Source organism: Sabethes cyaneus, chromosome 2, assembly GCF_943734655.1.
Source record: "Sabethes cyaneus chromosome 2, idSabCyanKW18_F2, whole genome shotgun sequence".
Taxonomy (NCBI): Eukaryota; Metazoa; Arthropoda; class Insecta; order Diptera; family Culicidae; genus Sabethes; species Sabethes cyaneus.
The window spans coordinates 74,218,756-74,242,861 of NC_071354.1; the positions used below are offsets into that span (position 1 = coordinate 74,218,756).

General features: G+C 42.2%; 1 protein-coding gene across 1 annotated transcript; it reads left to right on the forward strand.

The window, feature by feature from the left end:
- The first annotated feature begins 1,391 nt into the window (after window positions 1-1,391).
- Window positions 1,392-24,106, forward strand: LOC128738723 (coatomer subunit beta'). Its single transcript, XM_053834049.1, has 14 exons — window positions 1,392-1,520; window positions 2,222-3,084; window positions 12,531-12,664; window positions 20,325-20,424; window positions 20,505-20,704; window positions 20,952-21,054; window positions 21,121-21,268; window positions 21,328-21,497; window positions 21,563-21,966; window positions 22,302-22,458; window positions 22,521-22,722; window positions 22,787-22,906; window positions 22,986-23,192; window positions 23,274-24,106. The coding sequence occupies exons 1-14, from the start codon at window positions 1,518-1,520 to the stop codon at window positions 23,307-23,309; spliced, it is 2,847 nt and encodes a 948-aa protein (XP_053690024.1). The 5' UTR covers window positions 1,392-1,517; the 3' UTR covers window positions 23,310-24,106.

Genomic DNA, 24,106 nt, shown 5'->3' on the forward strand with positions numbered 1-24,106 from the left:
ACGTGGGGAACCATGGGTAATAAAAACAATGTTTAATTTCAGTAAGGTAGCAGGAAAGCAATAGTTTGTGTTCTTGATTTTGTTAAATTGTTTTCAAATGCACAATCTTTTGAGAATTGAACGTATGCAATGTTACTACTTTGGTAAATGTAACATACAACGCATGTAGCATGTATATAAGTTGCATATAGCATGTATACATGAAGAATCGAATGATTACAAGCATGAATACATGCTACTATCACTACAAAGAGACTTACGTAGTCCTGCGTCACCTATATATGCGGTCGTGTCTTGTACACAACCCCTCTGATTTTTTTGGTTTTTTCTTTTCAACTAAGAATTTTTAACTCATTGTGTTTTTTGTGTTTTGTACAAGACAAACAGTGGCGGAACTAGAGAGGAATCTAGCTTCCACTAGAAGAGATTTGGCCCTCCCATCCAGCTCCTGGGAAATTCAACTAAGATTTTTAAATTTTGAAAAAAAAAAACTGTATCAATGTGCATATAGGTAGTTGCACATTGATAATATGTTGACGAAATAGTTGAAAAAAGAGCCAGGGGTGGCTCTAGAAATGTTACTAATTGTGCTAATGGAAAAACCTCGTTTTTATTCTCTATCCTTCACAAATTGAGTTTGTCTCAGATAATAATCTGAAAACCCGGAAATATCCGTTTTCTTCCTATTGGAAAATAAACTATCGAAATATTATTACTTTAAAACAAACTATATCAAAAACAAAATGAGGGTCCATCGAATATTTTTCCTAAAATTTTAAGGAAAATATCTTTCATTTGCTGTCAATATAACTGAAATCGGTGGGTGGTTCAAACGTTTTTTGTAATTCTCCAGTAAAAATAATTTTTGAGGTCATCGTACCTAACTCAAAAGCTCACACTTCAACATATATGCACAGACTTAGTCTGTGATATATGTATTCTGGAATTTGCATTTTATTGTACACTGTTCAATCGTTAGAAGTTTCCAATAATATGCAAAACGCTCTTCATAAATTGAAATTGATGTACCATATATCTGGCACCAAAATCATTAAGATCGTAACAGTGACACGAAAGTTGTGAATTTTCGAAGAAAAAGGATTAAAATTTATGACGATAGTTGGAACCACTCAAACGAAAAAATACGGCTCTAAATAAATTTTAAATATTTATTTAAAATCGTTCCAAATATCATCCACCGCTTGGGACTCGAATCGCATTCCTTTTTAGCGCTGTTAGCGCCCCTAGGTGTGAACGCTGGCATGACAATCGAACACACGAACACTGCGAAGAACGACACAACATAAGCTGTCCTACACGCAATTCACACAATCGTATTTTTCATGCTCTTATGCTCCAGCTTGACGTTTCCGAACAGAATCATCATTTCTAGCCACGTCTAAACTCAACTCGGATCGCGGCGCGGTGTAACTTTGCCGTAGTTTTATGTCGGTTTTTCGCATTTCGATAAAAGTTTCGTGAAAACTAGTGTATCTGCTTACGAAAATTTATTGAAAATGGTTAGTTTCCCCCAGGAGGCATATTTTTCCCGTAGAATAAGGCTGCAGGGTGGTGTTTCCACGGTGAAAAATAGTGATGAAATAGGATGTTCCGATGGCTACTTGTCGAGCTGGAGGAAAACCATAGTGCCTGCATACAATGAGCGATGGAAGCATCTGCGTCTCATGGATTTCATGGTGGAGCAAATTAATTGAAAAAGCGAAGCTGTGGTTGAATTTAAATTTTACGTTCTTGGCGTTCAATCTCAAGTACAAGATTTGGATGACGATATACGAAAAATTTTAACGAAACACTTGATAAAATGCAATAATGATGTTTGTGCTTCTCCATAATTTAGCAGTGACTCGGGGCTGTTGTTGAAGAAAAACCAATGTTGATCGTCGTGATAAGCCGAGCGGAAGCAACTTTAAATTTCTGCTTTAAACAGCAACCAGCTGTTCTGAGTTTGTTTTAAAGAATCATTTATTATATTATTTAAAGAAGTTTTTCTTCTTTTATCTAATCTGTTATGAAACATGAAAACTTTTAACAAATACTTTCCGTGGTGTTTTTGCTAAATATTTATATGAATTTGCTTACAAATTGATTTCTCTAAAAATAATAGTTAACATTCATTGGCACCAACATGCAAAACACAGGTTTTCAATAGAATTCTAACAAATTTGTAATTTGTTAACTTTTTTCCTCTCTAATGAATCAGCCACTACGATTAGATATCAAGAGGCGCCTGACGTCTCGTTCGGATCGAGTCAAATCGGTGGATCTGCATCCCACCGAACCATGGATGCTATGCGCCCTGTACAATGGTCACGTGCACGTGATGAATTACGAAAATCAGCAGCTGGTCAAGGACTTTGAAGTGTGCGATATTCCAGTGCGCTGTGCACGCTTCGTAGCCCGCAAAAATTGGATTCTAACCGGATCAGATGACATGCAGGTCCGTGTATTCAACTACAACACGCTGGAAAAGGTTCACTCATTCGAGGCACACACGGACTACGTCCGAAGCATTGCGGTTCATCCTACTCAACCACTTATCCTGACCTGCAGTGACGACATGTTGATCAAACTGTGGAACTGGGAAAAGATGTGGTCCATGCAGCGGGTCTTCGAAGGTCACTCACATTATGTAATGCAGATCGTGTTTAATCCAAAGGATAACAACACATTCGCCAGTGCTTCACTGGACCGAACGGTGAAAGTATGGCAGTTAGGATCAAACGTGCCCAACTTCACGCTCGACGGACACGAGAAGGGTGTCAACTGTGTGGACTACTATCACGGCGGTGATAAGCCGTATCTTATTTCCGGTGCGGACGATCGGTTAGTGAAAATCTGGGACTATCAGAACAAAACCTGCGTGCAGACACTGGAGGGACACGCCCAGAACGTATCGGCAGTGTCGTTCCATCCGGAACTGCCGATTGTGCTTACCGGGTCGGAAGACGGCACCATACGGATCTGGCACTCGGGCACCTACCGTTTGGAGACGTCGCTCAACTATGGCTTCGAGAGGGTGTGGGCCCTCGCCTGCATGAGGGGCACCAACAACGTGGCGCTGGGGTGAGTAGCTTTTGCCTAATTGATGTTTCTGTTTTCATATTTTAAGGAGACTAAAACTACGATTTAAAATCCTACTACCAAATAAATAGGTTTCAATTGGTTCCGCACATACTTTTTTGTTACACGAAGAATTTGAATTTTGGAATATTATATTATTCTTATTATGTTCGCTAAAAATTAAATACATACAGTAGTTCCCAGAATAAGGTAGCTGAACCAGAATAAGCCCGCTGCAATTTGTCAGGTACTCAAATCAATTTAGCTGATGGCACTGAAAGTCAGCTTTATTAGCTAATTGACTGACAAAGCTAATTGACTAACACGGTCTAAGTGGCCGTGCTGCAAGAATAATGTTACATTGTTTTTTTTTCTGCTTTATTTCTATCAATGAATAGTGGCCCAATTAACTAACTTGTTGTTTGTTAACTATATTTTTGTTTTCCCGTGCAAAAAATAAAATAAAATTGCTTTGTGCAGAGAAAAAAGTAAGGAATTTACTAAAAATTGAGTTTTTTTAAAGAATTATTGATTGATGTAATTTACATCATGTAAAATTACCTACATTGAAAATTCATATCTTAGACCTTTTTTTTACCCAAGTTATGACCGGAAAACTAACAAGCGGTCATGCGCCGTCGTTAGCAGTTAGTTTTTCGACCATGATTGTTGTCTCAGGGATGCAAATGATTGGAAGCGGTCAATTTTAGCTAATAGGAGAAAAAACTATTCCATCAGAACAACTCCAGGCAATACTAGTCGAATAAATTGTGCGGCAGTAAGATTCTATAGCTTGTTTGGGAAGTTTTCATTTATAAAATCTAGTCCGGATAAATAGTAGTATCTAACTGTGCTAGTATGCCTTCAATTGCATGCAAAAATGGCTCATTTATAAATTTTGCGGGGTTGGGATTTGAACCCGCGTTCTCAGTGTCAGACACGTGAATGCTAATCAATACACCGGGATTGACCCCTCTATTCGAAATTTCGGTTTCTGTCGCTATTGTAATGCCGAGAGCAAAGGCTCAAAATATTTGACTGAAGTTTTTGGAGCGTCTTAGTAGAATACGAAACCCGAAAATTAAATAAAAAGCAAACTTATCCAATTTAATTCTACTATGTATATTTTATTCTTGACAGACACGAATTTCGCCTACGACTTGCAGGCTTCCTCAGTGTCTGTTTTCGAACTGCGACGGCAAGGCTACTGCGCTACAGTAGCCTTTCTCTATGGGAGGGAGGGTCCTATTTTGTGAGGACAGAGGCATCATCTGTTTATAGATTTCAAAACAGCGTATGCTATGTTTGAACATGGAAAAGAGCACCCCTTTTGCTACCAACGACATTACAGTTCCATAGCATCATGAATACAAAATATAAAAATATACTTCGTTCAACAATATTGTTGATAGTAATTAGCTCTTCTATATGGCTAAGGCGGCGTAGTCGAAACAGCAAAAACGAAGCAAAAAGAGCATCCCAAACCTGCTTGTTCATAGTACGAGCTGCTGAAGCTGAAAAATCATGTTGGGCCAACTCTTACGACACTTCACTAGGTTTTAGAGCCAATCTCATTGACACTTGGCTTTTGGTCAAGCTTTGTATGGCGGAGTGCTACTGTGCGACGGTCTCCTTTTTTGCGTTTTTTGGTTTATTTTTGTCCCTTGTGCTTTGGTTTGACGTAATGGCTAGACGCCAAATCTAGCCAGAAACCAACACCCAGGATCCTTGTGACTACGAATTGTGGGTAGAAGTCGTTTTTGTAAGCTCTCCGTTTTCATAACGTACACGTACATTTAAATTTCGCTTATCCTTGAGACAGGTGTAATGACTTACTTACTTAGATGGCTTGCCGTCTTAAGACAATGTCTGCTGAACAAAGTTTCTCCAATTAACCCGGTTGTGGGCTACCGGTCTCCAATTCCTCGGACACCGAGTAGTCTCTGCCAGATCTCGATCCACTTGGTCTAATCATCTTACTCGCTGCTCTCGTGGTCGTTTTGTTCCTCAGGATTTGAAGCAAAAACCATCTTTACAGGGTATTTGTCCGGCATTCTTGCGACATGCGCTGCCGATCGTATCCGTCCAGTTTTGGGCACCTTTTGGATACTGGGTTCGTCATAGAGCTATGTGAGTTCATGGTTCATCCTCCGACTCCATATTCCGTTCTCTTATACGCCTCCGAAAATCGTTCCTAGCACTCGTCTATCGAAAAATCCAAGTGCTCACAGGTCTTCCTCGAGCATTATTTCATGCCCGTAGTGAACAACCGGTCCAATAAGCGTCTTGTACAGGGTACAGAGTAAACCCATAGTAAGCACGACTTCGGCTGATAATTCGCCTCCGAATCTCACGACTGGTATCACTGTCCGTCGTTACCAGTGAGCCAAGGTAGACAAATTCGAGGGCGACTATCTCAAACTCATCGCCATTGATCATTATACTACTGCCTAAGCAGCGTGGGTCGGTGTCGGTTCCGCTGGCCGGCATGTACTTTGTTTTAGACGTATTTACCTTTAACCCAACCTATTCTGCTCCGCGCTTTAGTCTGGTGTACTGTTTTGCCGATAATATCCATGTCATCGGCAAAGTAAACGAACTGACTAGATTCATGAAAATCATGCCCCACCGTGTAGCGCAGCGCTATGTTGAAAAGCAAGCATTAGAGACCATCACCTTGACGAAGCCCTCTACGTGATTCGAATGAACATGACAATCCACCCGTAATCCGAGCACAGCACTTTATACCATACACTGCTTTTCTCGTCCATGATTTCCATAGTTAACTCTTTCCGGTGGATGATATCATACGCGGCTTTGAAGTCAACGAACAAATGGTGCGAGGGAATTCTGATTCATGGCTCTTTTGGAGGATCTGCCGCAGTGTGAATATTTGACCTGTTGTAGAACTACCTTCGACGAAGCCGGCTTGATAAGTTCCCACAAATCTGTTCGCAATTGGTGATAGCCGGCGGAAAATCAAGACGCTATCAAGACAGAATAAACAAACAAATGATTTGGGACAGCACTTTGTATGCTGTATTAAGAACGATGTGCATACAAACGGCCAGCGTTTCTGGTCCCATTTTGATGAGCTCCGCTCCGAAGCCATCTTTCCCAGCTCATTTATTGTTTTTTTAGCAGCATGATGATCTCCGTAACTTCGCATATCGCTGGGGCTGGCACCACTTCCCCGTTAGTTGCACCGTCGAAATTCTCCGCCACCATCGTTCTCCGCCTGAACGCCATTCAGGTGTTCATCGAAGTACTGCTTCCACCTATCGGTCACCTCACGATCGTCCGTCAGAATACTACCATTCTTATCCCGACACATTTCAGCTCGCGGCACAAAACCTTTGCGGGCTCCGTTCAGTTTCTGGTAGAACTTTCACGTTTTCTGAAAACGATGCAGCCGCTTCTACTTTGCATATTACTGCTTTTCCAGCCAGTGCTTTTTCTCCCGAAAGATTTAGTTTCGCTTCATTTTCTTCTGTTTGTGTCTTTCCACGTTCCACTGCGCAGTGTGCATCATCGTCACCCGCGTTCTCATCATCCATGACCCTCCTACATTAATCGTCAAACCAATCGTTCCGCAGATTTCGTACCACATGCCGGATGGAGCTCTCCGCTACACTGTAGAGATGGTCGGGTAGCGGAAAATTTGCCCGAAACCCGCACCCGTACCCGTACCCGCCGGGTTCGGGTTGGGTTCGGGTATTGAAAAAAAAAATAATTTGCGGGTTCGGGTCGGGTGCGGGTTCTTAATTTTGTTTTTGAAACCGGGTATGGGTCGGGTCGGGTATCTATTGACCACAATAAGGGTTTTATTACACTCTTATGATGGTTTTCATAACTAAAATCGATTGCAAATACCACCATAAGGGTGTAATAAAACTCAAAATGTTGCTTGGGTAGTTTGCGGCGACGTCTGGCTGCTTCAGCCGCGCGAGATCTAACCGAGGTACAGAATGTTGTTCACAAGCGAGAGTTTTGGACGCATCTTAACCATCACTAGGTAGTGGTCCGTGTCAACGTTAGCGCTTCGATAGGATCTGACGTCGATAATATCTGAAAAGTGCCGACTATCGATCAAAACGTGGTCGATCTATGATTCTGTCTGATTTGAGGGCCTCCTGGTGTACTTGCGTAGGATTCTGTGCTGGAAAAAGGTACTACGTACGGCCATGCTCTTGGAGGCGGCAAAGTCGATAGGTCTTAAGCCCATTTCATGGGTCCGCTGGTGTGCGCTGAACCCTTCAATCACCGGTTAGTGTTCCTTCACCTGACCGACCTGAGTATTTATATCACCGATGACGATCTTGATATCATGTTTTGGGTAGCGGTCGTATTCTCTCTTCAACCGCGCGTAGAATTCGTCCTTTTCGTTATCGATACTTCTGAGGTGAGGGCTGTGCACGTTGATGATGCTTATGTTGAAGAACCGATCCTTGATTCTCAACCTGCACATTTGAGGATTGATTGGCCACCACCAAATCACCCGTTTCCACATCTCGCCAACCACTATGGAACGTGTGTATCCAGCTCGTATATGCTGCTGCAGCTCTGGTAGATGGTATGTACATCTCTGATCGTACATACCGTTGAACTCTTCCAGCATATTCTATTTCGCTATTGTACCAGTCCGACTTTCCTTGTTCTTCGCTCAGCAGGGCTTTAGTTATTTTTGTGGTGACGGCTTACAAAGCCTGCAACCAACCCCCTATTTCGCCGGATGACCAACGAAGCTCGAAACAGCCCGCCTTCCCTGTCAGCATATAACCTTGGTGTCCACCGGGGTTGGTTACCCGATACCCGCCAAGGTTGCTCGTATCCTGGCTGGTACCACGAGAAGGTAGGGATAGTAGTTGCTGAATAAGAGGCTGTAAACCACTGTAGAGTCTATTTTATACCTACAGGTGCGCAAGACACCGACGGTCCGCATTATTCAGCCGTATTACACGTTTTGTTACACAATAATTTTAATTCAGGGACGTCTACGCCAACGTACCGTCGCTTCCGAGAAGGAACGTTGTTTTCAACGAGGTTTCGAGTGGCGTCAGCGATTGACATGACCATACAGTTTTGCGGATCGCGTAAAATGATCTCAAGATAAGCACCAGCAAATTGCGGCACAACCCCATGTCACCCTGGAGGTGTGGAGCATGCTAAACCGAGAAAAAATGTATACTTTCCACAGTACAGGTTCAACAGCTGCTGCCTACGAATAAACCTTAGTGGCTTGAAATTAAGGCCTTGAATTTTACAGGATCATGTAGACCAAACTTGTGTTTTTAGTCTTTGACCTTGAAATGCGGGCAGGCATATTAATATTAATATTTTTTGAAACGCTGGTTCTACAATTGATGACGGTAGGGGAAAGTAATGAAAATTTTTTGGAGCGGTGGGTAAAGAGCGGGAAGGTGAGAGGGGAGGGGGGTTATCGGAGGGGTTAAAAAAGAAGTCGTTGTGACTCCTATCTTGTCTATTTGGTCTACTTCATAGGAACGGAGCCTTTCTCCGAAAACCCGCGCTGAGAATCGTGGCTAACACGCTGACAGACGAACAGCGTCACGCGCAGTTCCTTGTAAGTCGTAAGGGCCTGCATAGTGTCGTCGTTCTGACAGTAAAAACAAGTGCAGTCTCCTTTTGTCCAGCGCCCCTGCGGTTCATAGGTACACGGGTACCAGCGAGCCACATTCCCTGGCGGGTGCTGTGGGTTCAAATCCGGTTATAATCTTAGATGTTAGCTTGGTTCGACCCATGCACCTTTCAGTATTGGACAAAAGGTAGGAGTGATAGTTGTTTTACTCAATGAGAGCATATATAAGGTGAGGATGAAGATATGTTTCTATAACAGCGAAATTGGTATAGGTTGAAATTGGATGAATTTTTGGTGTTCATTTGCTCCTATTTGATAGATAAAATTTATCTCATTTCATTTCGGGTTGAATAAACAAATTTGTTATATGTTAAACATCCATACATTGGTGAAAAAATTCATGGAAAAATCAGTGAAACACATCGAAACTCTTTCCTCACCCGTGGCATACCTCATACCACCCGTGGCATATTGGCTCTCAGAAGCGAACCATCGAGCTGTCAAAACTAACCATGCTCTCCAGGCAGGGGTATTTTCGAAAAACCATCGAACTGTTAAATTTTAACCAAAAAGTTAAAAATTTCGCTAAATGGTTCACAGCTTCAAAAGGACCTAAGTAACATTGAGAGACTCTCTTTGGTGTCCCTCTCTTCTGATTATTGCGGCGACATAAATGCATTTTAACCAAAGTTTTCTTGACGATTAGCTAGCTTGTGACACCGGCAACCGATTCATGCAAAGCTGATGTATTAAAATGCCTTTGCATCGCCGTGATAAGCGAAAGAGAAGAGACCCGAAGAGAATCTCTCATTGTTACTTAGGTCCTTTTGAAAAGTTTCGCGAGATTTGACTATATGCGTAGAAGGATTTTTTCTTCGAATCTGGCCCTCTATCACTCCCACTAAGCTACCTATTTTCATGTCATCTACATATGTATATATTAGTACTTTTGAGTGGATAGGTGCAAAGTGCAAAAGTCCCTCCTATATTTCAGTGTACTGGTCAGAGGAACGAATGAGTCCTCGCCAGGAACGGCTATAATATGGGATAGTACTGGCAGTGAAGAATAAGTGGATAAAGTGGATCTAGCTTTGAAGGAAGGGTAAACCCCAATATACACAAGCACGCAAAAAATATAATAAGCATATTAGATAGGACTAAAGCTAGTTCAATAGTTTCGGATCAATTTAAATTTTTGCTAATTAAAAGATTAATAATGGTACGTCTGTTCTGTTAAATGCCTTACTAAAGTCCGTGGTTGCCATTGTATTCAGAGTAAAAAATGCAAATTGCAGAAGATTTGAGGTTGTCGTGCTGCTGACTTGTAATTTTCTGGTTTACCTGCTGAATTTTTTTCATTGACAATTCTAGATAGAATTAACAAAAACGCGAATATCGCAAATGTAAACAAAACGGGTGAGAGTTATTTTTTGATGGACCAGCAAAGGAAAATCAACCCTCACTCGGTTTGTTTACGCTTGCGACATTCGCCCTTTTGTTAATTCTATCTTCAATTGATTAAAATAATTTGGGAATGCAAGAGATTACATCATCTATATGACAATTCTACGGTTGTCTTCTATGCTACCGTGACCGCACGTAATTGCGATCAGCTTCTAATTCCGATCACTCAAACTAAATAGTAAATTTTTAGAAAAGTGAGCCAAAATCTGTAGTAAATGAGCTTGCTCAGTTATTGTGCTATGTGTTTATGTGTCAGTTCTTGAAAAATGACTGACTTTGGGACACCTTGCACTTCACAATTAATTAAATTCGACAGGCAGTAGCAAAAAATGTCATTAAAATGTATTTTCTTAGCCGAAGTGCAAAGCGCGCGATCAAATTTGCTAAGATCATAACAGCGTGGAAACATATTACCTTCTCCGGTATTCTATGATAACATATAGATACAAGCATATATAACCGTTCTATATCAAATTTGGCTGAAAATATGCTAAATTTGCGGAATTTATTCCATTAAAGTGATTGATCGGAATTATGAACATAACTTTTTTTTCTGCTCTTAATTCCGATCACTATGTCAAAGTTATAAACTCGCAAAATACATGCTAGCGTAGTTGCTATTTGGATTTTAGAATTATTCGCAACATGATAACATGGTAGTATTATTGAAATCTTTTGACGTAGAGCTACGTCTTACGGCAGGGTGTCAATCCAAAATTTGGAATTAAGCCAGCGTCACAAAAGAATGAAAGTTTTTGAACGCTAATAGCTCTTCCAATTTAAAACGGATTTTGATCATAAATGATGCAGCAAGGCTTTCTTGAAAAGATTGTTGGCCAATCGCTAAATAGTAAAAATGAACGAAAACCTTCAAGCAAAAATTTTTCCATATATTTTCCGTACGATAGTTTTGCACAGACGACCATTACACACACTAAGCTTGTGGCTTCTGCTGCTTCAGAACAAAGAAGCAAAATAAACTTCCGTGTTTTCTTGCTTACTACAAAGCATAGTAAAGCCTCTGTGCTACATTCCGATTTGGAATTTTGACCTTCTATTTTTATACGAGAGACTTCGCAGCCAGTTGCAAGAGTACGGGACAATTGTAGGACTAGTGCTAGAAATCCTATGACTCTTACAGCCTCTTTCAGTCGAGATTTGAACATATGACGTCGAGCTTATTAGACCAGTGCCGTACCTCGAGGCCAACTGAGGACCTCAGACTTTTTGCTTCTCTAACGCTGCAAACGAGCGACAGTGACAGTACATTTATGAACTTATTATCTTATTGATGCCTATTCTCTTATTATAATAACATATTATTTTGAGGACTTCAATTTTGTGCTAGAACTTTGTTAATAGCTGGATGCGCGATTTCTATACTGAAATACTCCGAATTTGGCACTGGTCGAGCACTCGAGTACATAAATTTTATGAATATTAATCTTATGATAATAATGATCATTAACGCAAGCAGAAGATGACTGGTAGGGGTCATCAGAAAATATAAACGCAAAACATTTCCGATCCATTTGGTACAAGTTGACAATGGCTTTATACTTTAACAGCTCATCATGACGTGATCGGAATTAGATGCACCTGTGATCGGAATTAGAATTACCCCTTAAAATTGATGATCTGAATTAGGTGCACTGGTACATCATACTTTGATGCATTTTTTGTAACTTTCGGTAAATAACTTGGGCATTTTAATATTTTTCCATGAAACATAATTGAAAATACTTGCTAAAGACACATACCATGTAAGCAAATGTCAAAGTATTATTTTTCAGTGAGGACTCAAAGATGAATCATGCCTTAGATGATCGGCATTAGGTGCTTTCACGGTAGTTGCAGATGTCTGAATGTGTTCCTGATTTGAAGATAGGGACTAAACACAAAGATTTCCATATTTTCGAGAGTTTTCCATTTTACAGACACATGTTAAATAGGTATTATCATGGTGTAGTAAGTTCATCGGGCAGGTTTTTGAGAAGTATGGGTGCTATTCCTTCAGGCTCTATTCCTTTTGATGTATTTAGGCCTTTGAGTGCTTCAAATACGTCAGGTTCTGATAATTGAAAGACAGGTATCTCGTTAGAAAATAAACTAATTCTTTAAAAGTAAGTTTTGAGGAAAAATTATTTGCAAATGTAGAATACAACTGCAAATCTCTGAAAATAGGTGTAACAGCTGGCCAATTCTGCAAAACATTGCTGTGTCTAATCATTAAAAATGAAAGATATCAATCATTCATAATTGAAACGTCTTTTTGAATGCCAGATTGTATATTTATTTCTCTTCTAACCAAAACACTGATACTTTATTAATAAATTTGAACCGGATTCTATTTTTTTTCGTTTTTTCTCGTTTGTCTCGTTTACAGCTACGATGAAGGCTCTATCATTATTAAAGTGGGCCGTGAGGAACCTGCCATGTCAATGGACGTTAACGGGGGCAAAATTGTGTGGGCCCGGCATTCGGAAATGCAGCAGGTCAACCTGAAAGCCCTTCCCGAGGGTAAGTACCTATCTGTTTCTCGTGTACCATAGCATAGAGTTTGCTCTTTTTGATCCTTCGTCGCTAGAACAAATGGGTTGAACAATCAGCAAACAGGTAAAATGCAGCGATGAAACGTAAAACTAAATAAAGGAGATGCTGCGCTTCCGTTTCAGTTCCGTGTACTTTTGAGTGCCTCTGTTGTTTTTCCTTTCCCCTTCCGGAACAATTGACGGTCGCTATTTCATATGAAAATATTCCCATGACGATTTCAGCCTGCGATGGAGGCAAAAGTCTACTGATGCATGCTTTTACCTTAATTACAAGTGCACGTAGAACGAACGCTTCGACAAAAATGTCTGCTCGCTCTGTTGGCATTGTAGTTTTTTTTCTGCTCTATTGCGATTGCTGCAACCGGAACAAACCGAACCGTTCCTCCGAATTGTGTTAACTTGCGAGACCGACCCGATGATCCCAGGCCATTTCAGCGGGAGCGTCACATCCTTTCACTTCCGTTGCGATGTGTCATTAGCGAGATTAACGTTGATGGGACAGAGCAATATTCTAATTCTTTTTTTTTTTCATTAAACAGGAATTCGTTGCTCTGTTTGGGATATCTACATTCTCCACGGCGCTCTATGGGCGAACTAATAAGCTAAACATAATCGTTTGATAAGTCTGTTTTTTCTGTGCTTTCAAAATTTGTCTTTTTTCTAAAATCTTATTTTGAAAAGTCTAAATCTCAAAATCCGTATGGTAAAACAAAAAAATAGAACTCAACCACACGTCTTAACCTAAATGAAATTTGTATTTAAGGCAGCTTGTTCAAACCAGTGCAAATGCTCTGTACCGTTACATAATTATGAAGTGTCTCTTTACAATTACTATCATAACACTGTGTTTATCATAATTAAACACACTATATGCTTCAGCAAATCAGAACAGTTATTCAGAAGTAAGTAACTACGATTTTTGATTGTCCCTACTTGATAATCAACAGTGGCTAATAAATATCTTCAATTTATCTCCACCTCCCGTCGGAAAAGGTAATGCTAAAATAGAGGATCTCCAGCGTGCGGAACCGATTGCCGTAACCGTTCCGGCGATCATCAGGTGTTCCCTGCTGGGGCATCAACAACCATCCACAGCCGGGAACCACTGTGCGCCAACAAACTTTTATGCAAATCTACCCAGCGCCGGTAGCGGTACGAGCAAAAGTGTCTCTGACCTGCTCACGTGCGATATGCCAGTTAAGACGGTATAATAACTTCTTGCGATATTAGCACCACACCATCACCAGTAATAGTGTTGAGGAAATTGTGGCGCCATATGCAGGTTTTCAAGCGTGACCAAGTTCGGATGCTTCTTTCGGCCGTTCTTGAATGAGCTCGATTTAACTATACTATGAATGGAACAGACGATGTGACAAAGTTACACGAAGCAGCTATTGGACTGAAGCAATTAGAAACATGGTTATTCTGTGCTATAATAAAATTTGGGATTTTTTGAACATTTGGAAATCGAGCGCCAGTCGATTACGAGAGTATTTCAATTGTTTGTACGCGATGGCACGCAGAATGGTTTAAAAATTTATAGGTTGCTAGAAGACTTGTAAACGAAAATAATATTTAGAAAAATCGAGACTCCTATTTCGTCTGAAAATTTCATTGAAATTTTCCGATTTTCTTCAACATCGCTTATTTACCAATTCATAACTTTACCAAGTTATCAGATCCAAAGTTTTTTGATGAAAATGTAAGCAATTTTTTTCAGCAACCCAAGGAAAACATTGTCTGGAAACAGTTTTGTACACATTTTTTCACTATAGTGATGATTAGGATAACTCCAAACTTCATGAATTTTTTTAAACATTTTTTTTCTCAATCATTGTCTTTGAGTGATAATAACTTTGCGGTAGCGTTTATTGTTGTTTGTCAGCGTAAAAACTGGATTTTTCTGAATATTTTCTTACTCCGTTGACCTGATGTCTTACGACAGGCCTGTATAATGTAATTCCTCCTTCTAGCCCGTTCCATGACCGCTAGTCTTCAGATCCGCGGGTGTCCACAGTGCCCGCCAGATCTTGCTCCACCGGATCCTGCCACTGGTTGGTCTTGTTTCTCATCCGGCATTCTAGCAATCTGTTCTGCGGTGTTTTGTTTCAAGGTGCATTTTGTACGGAGGTTTAGATTATTCGAACGCAAATTTCGAACGAAAGCGAATAAAATTTAGCGAAAATGGATGGGGAAGAAATTGGGTTCGAATCCTGTTTTAGTTGGCTCCCATTATAACCCGGTTAGATCCGCTGATTCCTTAGCTTAGGTGAAGAGGAGGGGCAGGGCCAAGATGCCGCCCTGGAAAATAAAAAGTTATCAACCACGAAGAAGAAAATAAGTAGGGACAATCGGCGTCGACCTACGCGACGAAATAAAGACTACGATTGGAAACTCGGGACATGAAATTGCAAATCGTTCGGCTTCCCGGTTGCGGTAGGATAATCTATGATGAACTACATCCCCGAAACTTCGAAGTCGTAGCACTGCAGGAACTTTGCTGGACAGGACAGAAGATATGGAAAAGCGGGCATCGAGCGGCTACTTTCTACCAGAGCTGTGGCACCACCAACGAGCTGGGAACCGGCTTTATAGTACTGGGAAAGATGCGCCTGTGTGTGATTGGTTGGTAACCGATCAACGCAAGGATGTGCAAGTTGAGGATTAAGGGCCGTTTCTTTAATTAAAGTATCATCAATGTGCACTGCCCTCACGAAGGGAGACCCGATGACGAGAAGGAGCCGTTCTACGCGCAGCTGGAACAGGTGTATGATGGCTGTCCGCGACGGGACGTGAAAATCGTCATCGGTGACATGAACGCGCAGGTAGGACGGGAAGCTATATAAACACCGGTGATCGAACCAAACAGCCTACATGCCGCAACGAACGACAACGGCCAACGATGCGTAAATTTTGCGGCTTCCCGCGGCGTGGTATTCCGAAGTACCATCTTCCCCCGCAAAGATATCCACAAGGCCATCTGGAGATCACCAGACCAACGGATAGAAAAACAAATTAACCATATTCTAATCGACGGTAAATTCTCCTCTGATGTTATAAACGTGCGCACCTACCGCAGCGCGAATATAGATTCGGCCCATTTCCTAGTTGCAGTCTGCATGCGCTCAAAACTCTCGACGTATAACGTCGTGTATAACACACGTTGAAGTCGTACGCCGCGACTCAACATCGAGCAGCTACGAGACACCGCAGTTGCCCAGAAATACGCGCAGCAGTTGGAAGCAGCGCTACCAACGGAAGAGCAACTTGCCGCAGCCACTCTTAAAGATGGTTGGAAAGGCATTAAGACCGTCATCGGTAGTACTGCTCTCGCGGCACTAGGTACAATGAATCCGAACCGAAAAAACGATTGGTTCGACGGCGAATGCGAGCAATTAGTACAGGAGAAGAATGTAGCACGTGCGGAGGAAAAAGCGCCAACAGGAAGAACGAGATCGCGAGGCGATGGAAGAACTGTACCGTGCTAACGGTAAACGGAAGTTCTTCGAGAAGTTCGTCGAGAAGTCTTCTCACGAACGAACGTGAGGTGATCGAGAGGTGGAAGCAGTATTATGACAAGCACCTTAACAGCGATGTAGCTGAACATGAAGGTGACAATATGGCAATAGATAAAGCGGCTGGGGCTGATCAGCTACCCGGCGCGCTGCTGAAATACGGTGGTGACGCACTGGCTAGAGCGCTGCACTGGGTCATTGTCAAGATATGGGAGGAGGAGCTACTACCGGAGGAGTGGACGGAAGGCATCCGGTGTGTCCGATCTACATAAAGGGCGACAAGTTGGATTGTTGTAATTAACGCACAATCACAGTGTAGAACGCCGCCTACAAGGTACTCTCCCAACTTTTATGTTGTCGATTATCACCATTTGCAAAGGAGTTCGTGGGGCAATATCAAACGAGATTCATGGGTGCCCGTGCCACCACGAATCAGATTTTCGCACTTCGGCAAGTGTTGCAGAAATGTCGCGAATACAACGTGTCCACGAATCATTTATTCATCGACCTCAAATCGGCGTGACACGATCGATCGAGATCAGCTATGGCAGATTATGCACTACTACGGATTTCCGGATAAACTAACGCGGTTGGTCAAGGCGACGATGGATCGAGTAATGTGTGTTGTTCGAGTATCAGGGCAGTCTCGAGTCCTGGGCTTTCATGTTTGCTGTTCAACATCGCTTTGGAGGGTGTGATAAGAAGAGCGGGGATAGACACGAGTGACACGATATTCACGAAGTCCGTCCAGCTTCTTGGTTTCGCTGACGACGTTGACATCATTATACGTACCTTTGAGAGGATGGCGGAAACGTATATTGGACTGAAAGCTGAAGCCAAACAAATTGGACTTGTCATTAATGTATGGGAAACAAAATTTAAATACATGAAAGGAAGAGGTTTTAGAGAAGTGAATGCTGACCTCCCTCCCCGGATTCATGTAGACGGTGATGAAATCGAGGTGGTAGAAGAGTTCGTGTATCTGGGCTCGCTGGTTACCGCAGACAACGACACCAGCAGAGAAATACAAAGACGCATTATGGCAGGAAATCGTGCCTACTTTGGACTCCGTAGGACGCTGCGATCGAACGTGGAGGAGGCGAACGAACCTTGAAGTGCATCATCTGCTTAGGGAACCACCCATTGCTCACACCGCAAAAATTGGTTACCTGTGATGGGCTGGGCACGTCGTGAGGATGTCGGACGACAGTTCTCAATAATGATCCGACTGGAACAAGATGGCGGGGCGTGCAGCGAGCAAGATGGATCGATCAAGTGGAAGGCGACTTGCAGGCTCTACGCAGACTACGTGGCTGGCGAATTGCGGCCATGGACCGAGTGGAATGGAGACGACTTCGTACAGCAGAGGAAACTACGGCCTGAAGCTGATTAAGTAAGTAGGTAAGCAAGCATTCTTTGCAAGTATATGCAAAGGCTCCAGCCTTATCAGTAGGCATCTTAACTCCGTGGTTGAACGTGCTTCCTCCATCGCCATCGTAGTTAGACAACATCATCGCCATCGTGCCTAAGCAGACACTGCTGAACCCCATTCCAATAATCACCGCGAATGAAAGTTCACAGAGAGAGAGGTAGAAGCTAGCAAGGAAATTCGAGAATAAAGAGGGATGTTTTTGCTAAAGATTAGCTAATTGTTTCGTTCGTTATCAACGAGAGGATTTGAGGTATTTGCTGAGAATAAAAGACCGTTGGTTGAACTCACCATCACACCAAGGTAGACCTAACGACGAGAAACAAGCATTCTACGAGCAGCGTATGATAGCTGTTCGCCACGTGCCATCAAAACCGACATCGGGGACGTGAACGACTAAGTCGGCAAGCAGACGATGTATAGATCGGTGAAAGGGCCACATAGCCTGCACACCGACACGAACGATAACCGCCAACGATGCATCAACTTTGCAGCTTCTCGAGGCCTGGTGATCAAATGTACTTTCTTTCCCCGCAAATATCCACAAGGCCACCTGAAGATCACCTGACCAACGAACATTGAACCAAATCGACAATATTCTCATCGACGGGCGTTTTTTCTCGACGCTCTCTACGAGGTGTGACTCGGATCATTACCTAGTAGCAGTACATATGGGTTCCAAACTATCGACGCTATAGAACTTGCAACAAAGCTGCCCTCGTCGGTTAAACATTCAGCAGTTAGGAAACCCGCAAGTTGTCAAGAACAAAGTGCTTCTATTGGATGAAGCCCTACCTTTAGTTGTGGAGCTAGGTGCTTCGATCCCCGAAGATGGATAGGGCAGAATACGCTCTGCTGTCAATGAACCGTGCGTTGGAGCGAAAAAAAAGTTTGAAAAAGCTTTCTAAGCATGGCCACAAGGGGAAATTTGGACCAGTATCGACGAGGAGGAAAAAAGCACCACAAGAATAACAGATCGTGAGACTACCTTACAACTATTCCGGACTAATGACACGCGCAAATTCTAGGAGAAGGAAAACCAATCTCGACAATAGTTCTTCGATAGGCAGCTCAATGGCTCTATAACAGAAGGATTCAGATGGAAGTAAGCCTGGGGGTTCGCGTCCCAGCTCTCGACGTCGAAGAAATTCGGCGAGAATTCGGGCGGTTAATATCATCATCGGAAAAGACCGACTTCTGGCAGAACTCTACAAAAATGGTAAGGAACCACTAGCAACGGCACTTCAGTAGATAATTTCAAGAATTTGAGAAGAGGAGAAACGGATAGAAGGTGTGGTTTGTTCCATCTGCAAGAAAGGGGTCTCGGCTCTATTTCTGTAATTACCCCTGCATTACGCTGATTAACACCGCCTACGAGATGCTTTTTCAGATCTTGGAACATCGTCTATCAGCAACAGTAAGATAATTTGTATGGTAATACCATGGACTGCACGGTATGTTGTTTAACATCGCTGTTACAGTTGCAATTTTTCTTAACGATTAGCTAGCATATGACGCCAAGAATCATATCGTCGTGATAGACGTAATTCAGGCCAGAGTTGGATTGTAATATGTCAAATATCAAATCTTACTGCTTACCTGCCGAGTAAAAACGAACAACAGAATGTGGCGGAAACGTAGAACCTCGAGCTTTAGGCACCTACTTGTAGAGATTCGTGGTAGCCGCTTAGTTGGTTTCGAGGTACGATGCTGTCGATGTCTAACAAGCCAGTTGTCGTATGTACGAATCTCGGCTAGGCGGTGTTGCTAGATAGAGTCAGTAGGATCGTTGCACTAGCCCCGTAACTGTCCTGTACTCTAATAGCCGGCTGCGAAGTCTGTCGATAAAGAAGGGTCAAGTTCTCAATAGGACGTTTATACCCATGGCTTTGTTTTGCTTTGTAGAGATTCGTATCGTACAACTGACGAAAGTCCGGAAATTGCGGTGGACCTGTCACGTCGTTTGGATGCCGGACGACTGTGCAGTGAGCTCTGTTCTTTTCAAGAACCTCATCGGCACCAGGAATAGAGGGGCCCAAGGTGTTAGATGGCTCGATCAGGTTGAAGCCGATTTGCGAGTTCAGTGGAGAGAAATTCTTCGCACAGCACGAGCCGCCCTGGCTCTATGTTGCTAGAAGAAGTGTGTTGGTGGCCGCAACTTTCTTGAAACTGGTTTTAACAGTGATTAAGGATATTTTATCCCTTACAACAGCGGTTCCCAAATGGGGGTTCGCGAACCCCCTTACAAGACATTAATATTCTCCGAAGAAGCTACAATACTGCTTTTTATTGGCTTTCGAGCTAGTTTTAAAGGCTCCTTTTACGTGGCGATCGACGGATGCTTCACAATCGGCGCTGTTTCACAACCGGAGACAAATTTTGGCAGAGGTCAAATCAAATATTGTTTAGCGAACTTCGATAGTTTTATATGCTTGGATATATATACCATCTTCCCTAGTCCGACTTCAGGTTGAAACTCTTACCCAGGAAGCTGTTTGAAGACCCCGTTGACGTAGGTTTCATCGTCCTTCACCCCGCAATCGAACGTCTTATACAACTTTCGGGGTCTTGTTTTGGCCGGTTTGTTTTGAGGAGTGTTCTAAAAGAAGAAATTTAAAATTGTATTAAATTTATATTTACTTTTAAGGTTTAACACACCATATTTTTGTTTAATATAATTTCAGGCACAGAAATCAAAGATGGCGAACGGCTCCCTGTTGCTGTCAAGGATATGGGAGCTTGTGAAATTTACCCACAGACCATTGCGCACAATCCAAATGGAAGGTACGTTGTCTATTGAATCCAAGACTTTGAGTGAGAAAATAAGAGTAAAAATATCTAAATGTCTACTACTTACCACTCAGATTCGTGGTCGTTTGCGGTGACGGTGAATACATCATCTACACGTCGATGGCCCTTCGCAACAAGGCTTTCGGGTCGGCCCAGGAGTTCGTGTGGGCATCGGAAAACAGCGAGTACGCCGTAAGGGAATCGAGCGGTGCCGTTAAGCTGTTCCGTAATTTTAAGGAACGGAAAAGTTTCACGCCGGATTATGGCGCGGAAGGTAGGCTTCTGTCGTTTATTCTTACCTCACCAAAGCAATGTGCACACATTTCGCAATGACTGACGCTCTGCGACCTGCGTTCTCTGCCTTTTTTCTCCTACTTCCATGCTAACCGATAAACAAAACAAAAAAATTAACTGACTTGTGCACAAAACTTTTTTAGAAGGTACTTGTCCATTTATGATTTAAGCGTAAAATAATTTCGTTAAAATTTTGAATGTTTCTAACAAAAACATACTTTTCTTAGGAATTTTTGGTGGACAATTGCTGGGTGTTAAAACATCATCCGGTTTGTCGTTCTATGATTGGGAAAATTTGGAGCTGATCAGAAGGATTGAAGTGCAGCCAAGGTATATCTCAAATCATCATTTGTTGTTTTCTGAACTTTCCTAACAAAGTTATTTGAAAATTTTCAGACACGTATTTTGGAATGAAGCCGGCACGCTGGTCTGCTTGGCTACTGAGGATTCGTACTTTATTCTGCAGGTCGATATGTCCATGATACAGAATGCAATTGCCACCAAACAGCAGTTGAGTGAGGATGGCATTGAGGAAGCATTTGATGTGAGTTATTTTGAACTATGTTAAAAGAAATCACTTACGATATTTTGCTTCTCAAATAGGTACTTGGAGAGGTCAGTGAGGCGGTTCGCACGGGGCTTTGGGTTGGTGACTGCTTCATTTACACGAACTCGGTGAATCGAATTAATTATTACGTTGGCGGTGAAATTGTCACCATTTCCCACCTGGACAGGACCATGTATTTGCTCGGATACGTACCGAAGGATAACAAGTAATTTACGATTTCATCAATCATGTCAAAACTTAATAAAACAAACTTTCCTATTACTTGTTAAGGTTGTATCTCGGCGACAAGGAGCTTAACGTAACGAGTTTCGCGCTGCTGCTATCCGTTCTGGAGTATCAAACAGCCGTAATGCGACGGGACTTTGTAACGGCCGATCGGGTACTACCGACGATTCCCAAGGAGCACCGAACCCGGGTAGCACACTTCCTCGAGAAGCAAGGTTTCAAGCAGCAGGCGCTGCAGGTATCCACCGATCCGGAACACAGGTTCGATTTAGCACTACAAATCGGTGATCTGGACACCGCTCTAGTGCTAGCACGTGAATCGGACAGTCCCCAGAAGTGGTCCCAACTGGCCAGTATTGCCACCAGCAAGAACAAATTCGATCTGGTCAAGGAGTGTCTGACCAATGCGAACGACTACGGCGGTCTGCTGCTGTTGGCCACCAGTTCGGGTAAGTTTGATTTTATATTTGAACGTGATTTGGGGGCGAATGAGAAGGAGGGGGTGGAATGTATAATTACAATTTCAAATGAGCGTAAAGAATGATCAGTGGAAGAGGGTGCGTGATTCGCGGTCTCTCGGTTTGATAATTAGTTAATATTTACAGAAGACAGGTTTCATTGAATGGATGTTTTATTAGCTCGAATTAAATTGGGGGATAATCCAGTCAAATTAAATTTTTCTTTTCGAGCTCATAATTGATGCTGAATTAAGAGAAATTCAAGTTAGCAAAATAAATCAAAAGTTTTTTACTTCAACTAATGTCTTTTTGGTAATTTAAAACAGGTGACACCGACATGCTACGGAATCTGGGTGAAAACGGAGTATCACAGGGCAAGTTTAACATCTCCTTCCTGTCGATGTTCCTGCTCGGCGATTTAGAAAAATGCTTGGAGATTCTGATTCAGACCAATCGGATACCGGAAGCGGCTTTCTTTGCAAGGTTTGTTGAATCTTTAAAGTTTTCTGATTTTTACTGTTTCAAACAAAGAAATGTCTTTACAGAACCTACCTGCCGAACAAAATCTCGTATGTATTGGAAATCTGGCGAACGGAGCTCGCCAAGATTAACGAAAAGGCCGGCCAGAGTTTGGCCGATCCGCAGCAGTATGAGAATCTGTTCCCAGGTTTCTATGATTCGGTTAAAACGCAACAGTTCTTGGTGCCGGAGCGATCTGTACTTTTGCCCGCTGAGGATGCGATCAATGTGAGTGTAATTAAAAAATACATTGAAAAGTGAATCCTACATTAAACAATCTCTTATTCCACAGGTACCACTTAATATAGACCGTAATCCAGTGGCAGAAATGAAGGCAGCGGAAAGCGAGGGACGATTCGATTACGATCCAAGCACTAGTACCGAAGGCAATGCACCTGCGGCGGACACTGTGGTTAGTTTGATTTGAGAAACATCATCAGACGTTTGTTCGCTTATCTAAAATTTTCGTTTAATTTGTTTTCGTTTTGCAGAGCAAACCTGCCACAGCAGCCATTTTAGATGAACCGCTTAAACCCCAATCGGCGCCACTGGTTGCGGCAGCGTCAATCCCAGCGCAACCCCCGCAGCAGCAACAACAGCAGCAAAGTAATGCAAATCAAATCAAACGGAAAAGCTCGTTGGAAGACTTTGAGTCGGAAATCGAAGCCTTGAACCTGGACGATAATATCGATACTTCGGTAAGTACACCTATCGCTTGACCGTTTGACTCGATTTGCCTATCCTAAAACCATTCCTTTGAACTATCAAACCCTCCCCAGGATGTAAATATAGATGACGATTTGCTGAGTGATTGAGAAGCGCCACAAATCCAACCGTAAATGGCTCCCTTTATTCGTGGTAGTGCTAGCAGAGTATATAGTACTTTAATATAACTAAAAAAAAGATTTACGATGAAATAAAAAATAAAAACGCAAAAAATAAGCTGTAGTAGGTGAAGAATGTTATTACCACAGTAAAATTTGTGCGAATACTGATGAAAAAGGTGAAAGTAAAAAGAAAACTTAAAGTTTGTAATCACCCAAGAGGAAATAGTCGGTCGGTAAACGAAAAGTATTGATAATAACCCAAGCACGGTTCCCTTCTGATGACACATACCTAAATAAAAGAAAAACAGACAAAAGTATGATCGCGAAGTGAGTGGAAATGGTCTCAACCGATGTGCCGGATGAGATGAGCGGATGCATAGCATTTACAGTATAGGAAAAAAATATATCCAACAACACTGTTGTCAGTGGTTTCCCATTTCCGGTTTGTTTTCCTTTGAAAAGCACACCAGCACGCAGCGCCACTTGAAATCACAGTCGCCATCGTACGCGAATTGAACTGGCAACTGGCAAGTTTCGTTTCCGAAGCAAGAACGAGTGGCGACCAAGCCAACTCTATACGCAAGCAAGGGCTTGCTGTTAGTTTCTACTTTGTTGCAAAACCGGAAAATGTTTTCTATGTTATCACTTATTAAACTTATGATGTCTTTAATATTATTATTATTATTACTATTATTATTGCAATCTATATTTTGTCTCTTTAGTGTATCTATAGTGTAAGAAAAACCATAAAGAATCAAGAAGCAAATAAAACAATATTAAGACAT